Source organism: Talpa europaea (genome assembly GCF_964194135.1).
Source record: "Talpa europaea genome assembly, chromosome: 13".
NCBI lineage: Eukaryota > Metazoa > Chordata > Mammalia > Eulipotyphla > Talpidae > Talpa > Talpa europaea.
This window is the reverse complement of record NC_140080.1, coordinates 81,900,828-81,914,866: the sequence shown is the minus strand read 5'-3', so window position 1 is coordinate 81,914,866 and position 14,039 is coordinate 81,900,828. Positions and strand designations below refer to the sequence as shown.

Genomic DNA, 14,039 nt, shown 5'->3' with positions numbered 1-14,039 from the left:
CCACCTCCCACTCCTGAGGCCCAGCCCTATGTTCTCACTCCCTGCTCGAGCAGCTGTGTCCATGGAAGACCTGCTAGGCTGCTCTTTTCACTCCTTGTCTCTCTTCCTGCTGTCCCTGTTGAAGGGAGAAGTAGGGGTGCATTTTCATCTGATGGGGAGTGTCTTTTTATCTTCCATTTAGTCTTATGCAATGGATAGCTATTTTATCTAATTTCTGGAAAACTTGAGACAAGATCAGCCTGACCTTGGAAAGGCTGTGATATACCTGCACGCACAGAAGTGTTCTAGACTGTCTGCTGACATGCTGGATCAAAACACAAGATGAGAAAGTATCCTTGTTCTTGAGAAAAGTATAACTTACGCAGACACAGAAGGTAGCATGTATCAATGCTTACGTGTAGATTCTCAGAGGCAAATATGTGTGTATAATATAAACAGGTGTAACACATAGATACGTGTATGCATATATACCAGTGTATACATATATGCATGTGTATACATGTGGGCATTTAAACATGTGTGTGCATACATGTACATATACATGTATGGGGATGATCTAGGGGGCTGTATCCAGAGAGAACTTGGGAGAGTGGCTGCATCTCCCTTTCTTGGGGTTCACCACTCCTTTCTTTCTCTCCACTTTCAGATCTTGTGCCCTCATGGAGGGAGGGTGGACTGTTTTATGCTGGCCCCTCACATTCACCCTAAAGGGAGGAGGGATGTTCCTGATTGGGCCTAGCCCTTGTCAGCAGCCCCAGAAGAGCCTTTCCATGGCCAGTGACTAACCAGAGCCTTTTCCCTTCTAGAGATGAGAAGAACCAGTCCATTATCGTCAGCGGGGAGTCGGGAGCAGGCAAGACCGTGTCAGCCAAGTACGCCATGCGCTATTTTGCCACAGTTGGTGGCTCAGCCAGTGACACCAACATAGAAGAGAAGGTCCTGGCGTCCAGTCCCATCATGGAGGTAAAGCCTTCCAGACATCCTTGGCCTTCCTGGTTGTAGGTCTGCTGGGTGCACAGCTTTGTGTGGCTGATGACAAGGATCGGCTCCCATGTTCGGCATCACGCCTTTCCAAGAGCCCATTGTCAACTGTACGGAAAAAATTATGAAGGTTCCCCTAAGACCACAGGTTCGGGAATAATCTAAACCTGGCAGCATCTTTAAGGTCCCGGTATTGGGTAGATTGTTCTTTTGAGGTTCTCCTTGTCCCTTCACTCTGCCAAATGCTGTAGTGACAGCCCTGCCTGTACCCCCTCACCACCGACACCCTCCGCCATTGCCACTGTGTGTCAGCAAATGAGTGCTCCGCCAAAACCATCCATGCTTTGAAGGCCTGCCGAGTTGGCGGGCAGTTCTCATGGGGGTGGAGGAGCCGAGGTAGATGATACCTTATTCTCCACTTCCCCCCAAATATTGGAACATTTTGTCTTTGAGGGGAAGTCAGTAAAGGCCAAAAGGATGTGATGGCAGAATCTTTGAAGACCTCCAGGAAACAGTTACCTGTGATGGCATCAACTGGCCAGGGCAGGTCCTGGCTTTTTTCTTTGCCCAGGATCCCAGGACTCAGAGCAGTTGATACAAACACAGGGTCACAGTTCCTAACACTTAGGTCTTGCTATTGTAAATCATGTTCGAGGACCAGAGCTCCATTTCTTTTCCTCCCTTTCCTCTGTACAAAACTGGATTCTCATGGAATAAAACTAAATGTCAGCACAGTCCCTGGCTTAGCTTTTTCCCATGCCTTTGACACTGAGGTGCTTCCTTATCAACCAGGTTATAGTCTGGCCCTTCTGCCAGCCCTGGGCAGCCCCTCTGTTTTTTTAAGTAATTCTGTTGTATCCAAATCCTGCCAAGATAGCAGCAAATCTGCATAGCCCTGAGGGGACACCCCCACCCCCATGAAGACACAAGTCACCATTGTGTTTGCTCTTTGTGATTACTCAGCTGCTGGTTGGGGAACTATCTGCCCGGACCTCCCCAGGACCCCCTCTTCCTCCTTTACCTATTGCAGGAGTATATTCTTTTTATTATAATTCTAAGGTAGAATTACTAATTTGTGTTCTTATTTTATATGTATGGAAGTGATATTGCACTGTAATATAGTATGTTATGAGTAAATTCTGAGTCTCCACAGGAATTTGTTGATGATGCCACAAAATCCTCTGCCTACAGAGTTGCATTATCTGGAGAATTTTATCTCCTGCTGAGTATCAGCGTCATATCATCACTGAGAATTAGAGGATACCAAAGTTTCCCTACCAAACAGATAACAAAGGAAAAACTTTGTTTCTACTACAATCATTTCTAAGCTTGAGTCCTGAGCACCCAGTGGCCTGGAGTACTTGTTAAAGCAGATTGCTGATCCCACCCCTAGAGTTTCTAATTTGGAAGGGTTGGGGAAGAGTCCAAGAATTTAAATTTCTTATGAATTCCTAGCTGGGGACCCCAGTTTGCTAACCATTAACTGATTTGGAAAAAAAATTTAAGGGCTTCCTGAAAAATGTAAAAGAATGCATGGAAACAATCCCCTTTAATCCTACAGTCAGCTAATAATCACTCCAATTTTGGTATTTATTTTTCCAGCTTTTCTACTGAATATCATATTTTAAGCTTTGTCTCTATATCATTAAACTTTTAATGAATTGTCTTATTGGCTGAAAACGCATAATAATTCATGGTTTTATCATAATTTGCTTAACTCTGATTGCTAGACATTTATTTAGGTGGTAGCCTATGTGCCCATAGTTTATTCTAAGACCCAAGGTGGTGGCCTCCTGGCCCTGGATCCAGTTCTGAAGGTGATCATGGACTTGGCCTTGGTCTTCCTTGGACTGACACTAAATTGGAACAGTTAAGAGAGCACTCCATAATCAACATCAGATTTCACCTCAAATGGAAGTAAAACCAGGCTTTCAACATTTCCGTGGCCCTGAGTTTGAAAATTCAGTTCATCGTTTAGGCAGTAAGACTTCACAGGCACAGAATATCTCCTCTTTGGAAAAAGTGATTAATTATTCTGGGTAAAACAGTGAAAGGGAGAAATTGTTTGATCTCTTGTGGCCATACAAAGTCATCGTTAGGCAAGCTGGGGATTTAGTGAAGACAGATCACTGTGTTATTTAACACATACGAGACAAGGGGAGTGAGCTATAAAATTTTACTGTTTTATTGTGGTAAAACATACGTTATATAAAATTGACCATTTTAAGCATTTTCAGTGTACAGTTCAGAGGCATTAAGTGCATTCACAATGTTGTGTAAGAATCATCCCTGCCCATTTCCAGGATGTTTTCATCTTCCCAAATAGAACCTCTATGTCTGCTAAAGACTGACTGTCCACCTCCTGGTGGGAATGTGCCTCTTTTAGGAAACTCATGTAAGTGAAATCCTACATTTGTCATTTTGTGCCTGATTTATTTCATTTAGCATGTTTTCAGAATTCATGCACATTGTAGAATGTGTTGGTACTTGGTTTCTATCTGGGGTTAGGTAATATTTTACTGTGTGGCTACATTTTGTTTACCCAGTTCTCTGTGAATGGACACTGGGGTAGTTTCTACCTTGTCACTACTGTGAATAATGCTACTGTGCAATTATCAGTTTAGTCTCTGCTTTGGAAAACACTTAAGTGACGGTTGTCCAAAATGACCATTGTTTACAGTGTCCACTCTGGCTGGTGGAGGCAGGGTGCTTTAATGTGGGGAAAATGTCCAAGCCCCACACACAGCCCAAAACACATGAGATGTGGCTTTGGCAGTTAAGGTCTCAAGCTGGAGGACTGTATGTGTGACCAGTTTATCTGAATTTTGCATGATGTCATGTAAATAAATGCTACTGTGGTTTGGGCTCAAAAGGTCAAATTTCTGCCTTGTGCAAATAGGTTCTTTGGAAATAGCATGGATAGGTCTGGGGGCTCATTCTATTAAATACAGAATTTCGTCATCAGAGTGACTGTCCCTTGAGCTGCTATTAGGTGTTATATTTGAGAGAAATCTTTAACATGAACTTGGAAAGGAAGAATTATAGCCAGGGAACGCTCTGGGTAGGATTAAAACGAGCATTACCAAGCAGAGCAAGAGTGGCTTTTGCATGATCTAAACACAAATGCTCTTGAATTCAGAGCCCTGGTGCAAGGGGCTGTTGTGCCAGGAAGGCTTGTCTGCCTTGTGGCTCCTCAGAGGTTATAACCCACACAGGGCAGGTCTTGATCTGGAGACAGCTGGTTACTCATTCCCCTGCCCTGTCCTGGGGCAGGATGCCACCTCCCAGTGAAGCTATCACTTATGGTCATGTCATCAGCTCATTATTTCCGCAGCCCAGCAACAGCAGCCCTCCCACGGGGAGCTGGGCACTGAGGAGGCTGAGGTCCCAGGGGGCACCCTACATGGCAGTTGTTTGAATTAATGGCGACTTGAAGGTGGGGTGCAGTGACTGGGATGAGTTGGGATGATTTATTGTCAGCTGCAGAGCCCTCTGACCCCATTCTGTGTAAGAGCTTGTCAGCATCTGGGGAGTGATTTGTTCACAAGTCTGTGCTGATTAAAAGGATGTTGGTAATCAGGAGGCTGTTAGAGCAGAGACAGACCCCAAGTCCAGGAAGAGGGGTCATATAGTATTTTAGGGTGACTGAGTCTGCAGGCATACCACTCTGGAAGCCACACACTCCCCATCCTCAGAAAAAGAAGGGGGCTACAGGGAGCAAAATTGATAGCAAGTGTGACCAGTTGCTGTGTAATTTTCAGGGGTTGACTTATGTTAAGCAAAAGAAACAAGAAAGCCTACAATTCTTAACCTATTCATACAGAAATCTACCCCCAGCACACCTCCTTGATCTCATCGCTCTTGTTTTCTCCTGTTCCCACACCCCAGAGCCATGCCACACAGTGCGGTGGGCTCTCTCGCTCCACCCCCCTTTATATTCACAAGAAAATGCCCTCTCCTTCCCCACTGGAAAGCTTGTCCCTTAAGATCCCCTTCAGTTGTCACTCCTGGAAGCCTGTCCTGTCCTGCCGGGTGTAGCTGCTGCTTCCTTCCTGTGTCCCTCACTGCTTGGTATAGTCCCAGTACAGAAATTATTACTTCTAAGCCACTTTGGTTTTACCGAATATACATACGTGGATAAGCAACAAAGTTGTTTCCCTTGCTTCATTTATAAATCTCATAATCACCTTAGTGGTTCAGGGGTGTCAGCACAGTGGTCTGATTCTCTGGCCCTTTCGCTGTTGGCCCCAAGAGCACTCTGGTGCCGTAAGCCCCCGCATGTGTGTTCCAGACGGGGAAGAGGAAGAAGAAAGGAAGGACAGTGGGGTACTCCTGTTCCAGCTGGTTCCAAAGAGTCCCCCAGTCAACTCACCACTTTCAGTGGGCTGCCTTAGCAGAAGTGGTGGTTGGAAGTGAAGTTTGGTTTTGTTTCAGCTTGGCTCATTGACTGTATGGCACAGACATAATCTTAAGGTCAAGAAACCCCTGCCTGTTTTGCACTTGTTTGATCTGTTTGTTCTGCACAGGCCATTGGAAATGCTAAAACCACTCGCAATGACAACAGCAGCCGTTTCGGGAAGTATATTCAGATTGGCTTTGACAAAAGGTACCACATCATTGGGGCCAACATGAGGACCTACCTGTTGGAGAAGTCCAGAGTGGTTTTTCAGGTGCGTGGTGGACCTTGGGCCTTTTGTGCTCTTCTCTGCGTGATGCTCACTCCCAGCCCTCGTCCTGATACCCAGAAAGCTGCTCATTTTTTGATCCTGGAATTGAATATTCTTGTTCTTTGAGTTCTTTCTTCTCTTTCATCAGTAAGTATTCATTCACAGGCTGCAGTCATCAGGCATGAAAGTTTTTTACCCAGTATTATTTTTCTGTGGGTATTGTTTTTAGAGTCAATCAACAAACATATTAAATAGCTAATACGTGCTAGATCATGAAGACACAGTGAAGAACAGGACAGTCCTATTCCTTGCAGATTGTAGAGGCTTATGACTAGGGGAATGTCATCCTGGGTCTGTGGTCAGCCCTCCCCAGGAGCCTTGTTGGTAGGTTATATATTAAAAAAGAAAGAAAAACAAAACTACTTGGCCTTCTACTTAGTTTTCTTTTCAAGTAACTGGTGTTTCCCCTGCCCACCTGTTGAACCTGTCAGTTCATCATTGCTTTGTGCTCACCTTTCTCTCCCTCCTTCCCAAATACTCTGTGACCTCTTGGAGACCCTGGTCCCCCTTCCCTGACCCCCCCAATAGTTTTCCTCCAGCTCCTTTCCAAGTCCCATCGCTGAGCCCAGGTGATGGCCTGTGGCTTCTGGCCCTGACATGTCGGCCGCCGTCAGAGGATACCCAAATGCCTCAGCCGCCTGTTCTCAGTGGCAACGGTGTCCATGCTGCTATTTATCAGACATCTAATGAATCTTTTAACCAGCCTTGTGGTGTCCCCCTTTTTCTGTTCAGCCTCCATCTCTCCACCTCACAGGTTGGTTTTGACGGCTCTGCATGCCGCATTTCACCACAGCCACGCAAGCAGCCTGCGGAGCTGGGGAAGGGATGCCTTGGGTGGGGTGCTCAGGCCAGGCTCTCACCACCCCAAGCCTTCCTCTTCTCTCCTTGCTCAGGCCTCCTGCAGCCCCACCCCTACTCCTCTGCCAATTGAAGGCAGGACTGGTCTGAGTGTCCCCTGTAAGTCCTGCTTCAGTCACTACCTTTCCTCACTGTCCCCCAGCCTGATGTGCTGGAAAGGGTGTAGCTTCTGCTTAGTTTGAGACCTCCCAGAGGAGTAATGAACTACAGAAATGATCCCTGAAGGTACAATCTCGCCTCCCAGAGGAGAAAGCGAGCCTTCAGCAGGGAACTCACAATCTGCAACATGAGCCAGGCAGCATGGATGTCGGAACAAGTGTCTGTGGGCTAGGTGACCCACTTGTGGACTAGCAGCTGTCTTCTTCATAGGAAGAAAAAGAAATACACATTTTTGTGTAGAAGATAAAATGCCTCAGGTTGGAAGAAGGCCCCCTTAGATGGTGGATGGAAAAATCCAGAGGTGGGAAATGAAGGGGACAGAGGTCAGGAAAAACCGAAACCTCTGTCACCCACTGGGAATAGACGAGGTGAGAGCATAATCCTGGGGTGGGGGGAATATAACAGCCCTAAAACTGCTGGACTTTTTTTCCTTCTTCAGGCAGATGATGAGAGGAATTACCACATCTTCTACCAACTCTGTGCCGCTGCCAGTCTTCCGGAGCTTAAAGAGCTTGCACTGAGTAAGCAGATGGGTACCTGCCTGTCTTTGGGGTGACTCCTGCAGTGGGAGGGGTCTTTCCCAGGCTCTGAGGAGAGAAGGGGTACACTGCTCAACGCCACTCACTCGTGGGTTCTGGTCTCGAGTCCACCTCTAATATTGCGTCCTCTCTGAGCTTTGCTGCCCAGTTAGCAAACTGTCCCCAGGCTGCCAGTCATTCCCAGGCTGCAGAAAACGATAGGGAGGTTCAGTGTTTTTGCAGAGCTTAAATGAATTTTCATGCATTATTATTTTGAAAAATGTTCTACTTTAGGCATTACAGGAAGTGTGCCCCAACCATGAGGACCTAGACCTAGAGATTCAGCTAATACACATCTCTTAATTGTGCGTGACATGTCTTAAGTCACATGAGACAAAGAAAAGGGAGAAGGTGAGAATAGCAGGGATAAAGTGGGGATCCCTTGAGAGGCCCATTGTAAAGCCAGAGCCTCCCCTCAGAAGACAAGGGGGATATGGAAGAGTAAAGCTAGGCTGTGTCCATGCTTTCTGATTCCTTCTGTCCAAGCCCACACCCCCAGAGGGCAGGATGGAGCAGCCAGAAAGGCCTCTCACCTGGAGCCGGTGTCTCCTGGTTCCTCCCATCAGATAAAAAGGGGTAATCAGGAATGAATGCTTTTCTTCCTTTTCATGTCCATGCACATATTGTTACAGTTTTATAAATAACCTCTTGCCAGCCGCAGGTCAGAGCATGGTCTTCCCAAGTGAAGAGCAAGCCCCTGGCTGTGACCTGGGTGGTCCAACTCTAGTCCCTGCATTCATGCCCTCTCCATGGTCTGTCCACTGCCTGGTCCAATGTCTGCCCATTAAGCCAGTAAATAGGGACTTTTTTGTATGTTTCTCCTTGGGAATTGTAGGTAAAGAGAGGCCCCAACCAGGTGACATGAGATGTTGGTTGTAGGATGGACTGGTCAGCGACCAAAAGGACTGAGATCAAACAGAATAAGCAGTTGAGGGACCTGCCTCCTATTGGGGTGTCTCGTGAAGAAGATCTGGGGAGTGATGGTAACAGGTGATTGCAAACCTTGGGGTAGTTGATAAGGAGGTGGTCCTTTCGGTGTGCTGCTCCCTGCAAGGATGAGCCTCTGCCAGGGGAAGATACCCAGCAGGGCCTGAGTTTGCTAACTGGGATAGCCTGTCTGATTTGGCACATCAGGTACTAGGGTGCTGGCTGTTGACAACAAAGAGTCTTTGTTAGATGCTATAAATGCCTCCTTCCCTCCAATATGGAAATCTAGTGTCCTCCTTTGGGCTTTTGAGAAAAATCCAACATTATAACTTAGAAATCCCAGGTACAAGGCAGGATTGTACTGCACACAGCTGCTCCCCACTATATTGTGGGAATTTTAAGTGAGTCTCAAGGTTGGTTTTGATTATGTGTAATGGTTGCCTTTCCCTGCTGGCCTCCCAGCCCTTCACCCCTATTCTGTGGATTCTGCCTGGTGCTTGTGTTTCTGCCTTCTGCTAAGGCTGGCTCTGAGCTCTAAGGCAGAACCAGGCTCCTCCTTACCAGCTGTTCCCAGAGGCCTGATGGAATAGGAATCAAACTGAGGCATAAATGTGGGAGGACTTCAACCTGCATTTGTTCATGTCTCTGAATAATTTATAGGTGTCCCCCTCTTCGCAAAACAAATGAACAAACAACCTGTTCCGTTGGACTCATCACTGCCCCTTACTTATCAAATGAGGTTGTCAGACCAAGATGATTGAAGGTCATAAAGTCTGTCATTCCAGAGTGGGGGTGTGTTAATTAGGTTTATCAGATCCTTTCAAGAACAAGTCTGATGCAAACGGAGATATCCATGACTGACTTGGTACCTCCTGCCAGTTTTACACAAACGCAGCAGCGCATTCTGCCAGTGTTGTATAGTTTTCTATCTCTTGGATTCAGTTTTCTCTCCCATTGATCATGGTCAATAATAATATATTAAGGGGCTCCACAGGGGTTGGAATAAGATGTAGAGAGGAAATCCTCATGGACCTTGATCTTCATGTGAGCTGAACAGGGGCCACCCCTTTCTGACACTAATGTCTTCTTCCTCTGCACCCCAGCTTGTGCGGAGGACTTCTTCTATACGTCACAGGGAGGAGACACATCCATTGAGGGTGTGGATGACGCTGAGGACTTTGAGAAGACCCAACAAGCCTTCACACTCCTCGGTAAGGAGCTTCTCAATGGAGGAGGTACAGGGGGGAAGGCCCAGAGGGTGATTTCATAGAACACTGGCATTGTCCCACTTTGGGAAGGTGCACCTGCATCGGCTGATGAGGTTTCCCTCTGGCTCTTCATCAATATCTTCTTACTCCCTTGTTCCATCCCAGTCCTTATGCTCCAAAATGTAAGACTTGGCACTTCATTGATCTTTCTTAAAAATATGAATTTGAGAATTGCTGTCTCAGCCACTGCCGAGTAACCCTTTTCACTCCCTAAGGCCATCAAAGCCAGTGGAGGAAAACCAAGAGAAGCCATGTCTTTGGTGCCCTGGTCTGGGTTTGAGAGGCAGTATGTTCTAGCAGCAAGAACATGCCTTTCACAACAAGTCTCCCATGTGCTGAGTCATGGGGTCTGGGCTGGAAGAAGCTATAGAATCTAGTCGCTGTTGCACACAGTGTTGTTCTGTTATTATGGTTTCCACATACAGACCAACAGTGGAGTCCTTACAACAAGATCTCTCTGTTCTTTGGGGTCATGATGGGCAGTAGAAGGGAAGAAAATAAACTCTTCCACACCAGTTTGGAAAGGTGGAATGCGAGCTTTCTTAACTAAGAAATTGAAGTGGTAAATTCCTGGTACCTGCAGCCAGAATATGCAAAGCTTGGAAGGTCAGCCTGAAACCCAGGAGTGACTGGGGATGTGGTCCTGGAGGCTGCTGGGAGCAGTGGGTTGAGCACATGCAAGGAGAAGTTTCCCCTGCCCAGGCTCTAAGGAGCCTAGTACTTTCATTCTCAAAGCAAATAGCTTTAGTAGAATTATCTTAATAGGATATTCTTCCTCACCCTTTAATAAACATGCCCCCCCCCCACCTTTTTCCACTCTAGGAGTTGGCAAACTTTTTCTTAAGGGAAAAGATAGTAATTATTTAAGGATTTGTGGGCCATACAGTTTCTCGGGCAGCTACTCAGCTTTGCCTTTGGAGTGTAAAAGTTCCCACGCACAAATGTAAATGAATAGGCAGGACCATGTGCTAATAAAACTTTATCTATAAAAACAGGCTATGGGCCATTGATCCCAACTCCTATTTAACTCCTTTAGCTTTACTGCTTGATTATTTGTTTTGTTTTGTCTTCCTATAGTGAGGTACTTCTCATTCAGAGAGCCCTGTATTAAGAAGGAACTTTCTGGTCAGTATAGTGCATGGATCCTCATTATTGTAAGTTATTTACTATCTGCCACTTGTAAGTGATTCACTGCCTGCCACTACCTGCCATTTCCTACTCAGCCTCTGGTGGTCCCAGCACCAGGTCCTGACTAGTAGCTCTGATGAGTCTTATCTGAGAGCATGCCAAGCTCTGACTGCCACCCGGGACTTGACCCTCCACATGATGCAAAGCGGGCTGGCCTCCTGTCTCATCATGGGCATTGGCCTTGGACTTTAACCTGTCCTCCCCTTCAGTTTTGTCCAGCTGCATAGCATTATTTGGCCCCTGGCTGTTTTTTAGAGTAGTGGCTTAAGTAAACCTAGCTACTCGAGTGATGCACACAGGTGTAGACATCCACAGTACTGGCCGTCTGGGACAGGTGTCACTCGAGTTTCTGGCACCTGCTCCATGACAGACACTGGTGGGTGTAACAGTGAGGCAATAGCAGGTGTGTACTTTATGTATTTTGAAAGTGCTATGGAATAAAAATTAAGAAGAAATCCCCACCCTATAAAACTTACATGGCATGGTCATCTAACATTTTTTTAAAAGATTTATTTATTTATTTATACAAGAACCGGGGTACAGGCCAGATGCACGGGAGGGTGAGAGGATTCACCAGAGACAGAGTGGGGAATAGAACAGGCAGATGATGAAATACACTGCTGAGGGGAGCAGCAGACGTAACAGGAGAGGTCTGTCATGCCATGTGGGATCCTCGCCAGCCAGCAGGGATCGAACCGGAGCTGCAGAGGCTGCGGACAGCTTGACAGCGCAGCGCTCAACCGCCTGTGCCACCAGGGGAGGCCCTCATCTAACATTTTAAACATTTTGATTGGATTTGTCTAATTCCTGCTTGGATGGAATTAGATGCTTGGAATGTCCACTTTGTAGACTGAGCTGAGTCAAGTCGACAAGCCTAGCATGACACATCTTTTCTCTAATTTGTGTGGGTGTCATTGACTTTTCTTTTTTTTAGTCTGAGTAAAGTATTGTCTTAAAAGCAAGTCACTGCAGCTGGGGAAGAGGGTGTGTTTGTAAGGGGAATTTGTACTACAGGTTGATTGCTGCTTATTATAGTCTCTTTTTTTTTATCTTAATAGTTTATTCACACTCTGTAACCTGTTTTTAAGTCTGAAATGTTTTTGCAATTAGCCATAAATGGTAATGCTTTAACAAACACACCTTTGATACTGTCTGTATATATAGAACAGCATTGACAGTGTCTGCTGCCCAGAGGTTGGGGTGTGGGGCAGCCTGTGTCTGTAGGTGTCTGTAGGTATGATGGTGCTCCTAGCACAGCAGGCAGCAGCCCTGAGCCAGCCTGCCAGCCCCACAACAGCACGCCCTCTTCCCTGGCTGGCACTTTGAATAGTGTCACAGATGTTTGCAGGATATTAGGTTGGGAGCAAAATGACAGCAGAGAAATGACCCTTCTTATTAAATGCATATGAAATTTTTGGTTGAAATGAAGTCCAAAACAGTCTATGTGATTGCTGCCTCTCCTTTGCTCCTGGAGAAGTTAAAATCATGCGTGACCCATCTGTTTTGATCAGGACAATCACAGTGAGGCTTTTTCCCTGTGAGTCCAGGAGGCCCCTTTGCCCCCTGAGCTGTTTCTATGTGTAGTAATTATGAGGTAAGGAGCCAGGATCATTTGAGGAGTTACTGGCCCAGAAAGAAAAATATCAGACCTGATTTTTTTTTAAGTCCTGAAAAAGAGGGTAAAATGTCCTTTCTGTCCTAGTATGGATATTGACTGTCATTCATTCATTCTTTTTTTTCCAGGAGTGAGAGAGTCCCATCAGATAAGCATTTTTAAGATAATTGCTTCTATCCTGCACCTTGGAAATGTGGAGATTCAGCCTGAGCGTGATGGTGAATCCTGTAGTATATCAGTAAGTAACACACCGGCCCCTGAGATAAAACATACACAATTTACTTGGCTCTTGCGGGTTTATACAGCTGAACTGCACCTTTACTCTTGGAGGGCACTCCTAGGTTGTTTATTCTTAACAGCAGTGGATTCTGTTCCAGTGCTGATAATTTTTTTTAAAAACACATCAGCTGCCATCAAATTTTTATCATAGAGGGCAGGGAATTCAGGGGCCACTTAATATATTCTTATGGATGGGTTGGTTTTCCAAGCACCCCAAGGTCTGTGGAATTCCTACGAAGTATTATCAGCCCACGAGTTCTGTCTGAGCTCCTGAGTGAGGTCCATGAGGCAAGGACATGAGAAGAGTGTCTACCCAGTCTGATCGGGTAGACAAGAGACATGACACCGGGAGATTTTGACAGCTCAAGGTCGAAAGTTACATGAGACACCATATGAAAGTATTGCAGGCAGCCAAGTGCTCCACAAATGCTCATAAAAAAATGAGGTACTTTCCAGGTGCCCAGCATAACAGCGGATTTCTGGCATGTAAACACGGCTAGTGGGGTGAATGAGGGAGTGAACTCCTGTGGCAGGGGATGGCAGTGCCCACTGGGTGGCTGTTCTCAACTGTGTCCAAAGTGGTTGGAACTATTTTTCTGGCCTTGAGTAAGTGAATCTGCAGTTGTTCATCAGAGGCCACTTTTGTTGCCCTGTGTGACCAAGTCCCAGCAAGGTACAAAGTATGAGTCTTATCCCTAAGAACTTAGAATGTAAGTAAGCAGATGCTGGGGAAAGACAGAAGACAGCAGGACAGAGTGTGGAAATGGGCATGTGTCCTTGCCACTCGCAACCTGTTCGTTTTTTTTTTTTTTTCAATTGAGCAAACATTTATTAACCTGTAATTTTTAGTGGTTGGGGGTTATCAGAAGTTAAAACTGGCCCTGCCCTTGGGAGAAGACCTGAATGGTAGCTGGCACCCGCAGAGCTCATCACTCCCCGTGCATTTTCCTTAAGAGAGGACTGGTCTTGGGTCAGGGCGTGCCCTGGCCCTTCAGGACTCCATCCTCAGGTGGACTATGCAGCCTCGTGGGTCCAGTGGGAAAGGAGGAAATGGGAGGATACTTTGTCTTAGGTCAGAAGGAGCTAGCAGCAACGCCACGTCTGGACCTAGCAGCTCTTCCCCGATGCTGTCACCAGCCTTGCCTCTTCAGCAGGACCCTCACCCCTGGAGCTGGGCTGCCCTCCACTTGCCTGGTGGTGCCTGGCACAGTGATGGCCCACTATAACCGAGATGAAAATGCATACATTGTGCCAAAATGAAAAATGATGTAAAAAATATATTAAAGGAAATAAAAGAAATGCACTGCTAAATACTTGAGAAATGCTATGAGAGACCCTATGAGGTTTATTCCTTGGGCACACAGGGTGGGGCTCCTAGGAAAAGGCTGTCCATCCCTAAGCTGTGTGCCTTCTGCTCCATAGTTTTTATTTTTAATTAAAGCATGAAAATGTGCTCTGT

The 14,039-nt window shown here is 46.2% G+C and overlaps 1 protein-coding gene across 1 annotated transcript in view; it reads left to right on the top strand.

Moving 5' to 3' along the window:
• Positions 1–14,039, top strand: part of MYO5B (myosin VB) — a gene marked incomplete at both ends in the record, with an annotated part of 268,648 nt that overhangs the window by 153,957 nt on the left and 100,652 nt on the right. Inside the window, 5 exons of the mRNA XM_084252600.1 lie at positions 807–963; positions 5,508–5,651; positions 7,165–7,246; positions 9,334–9,441; positions 12,430–12,539. Of these exons, the coding sequence (XP_084108726.1) occupies positions 807–963; positions 5,508–5,651; positions 7,165–7,246; positions 9,334–9,441; positions 12,430–12,539 (601 nt within the window). The remainder of the gene's footprint in view (positions 1–806; positions 964–5,507; positions 5,652–7,164; positions 7,247–9,333; positions 9,442–12,429; positions 12,540–14,039) is intronic.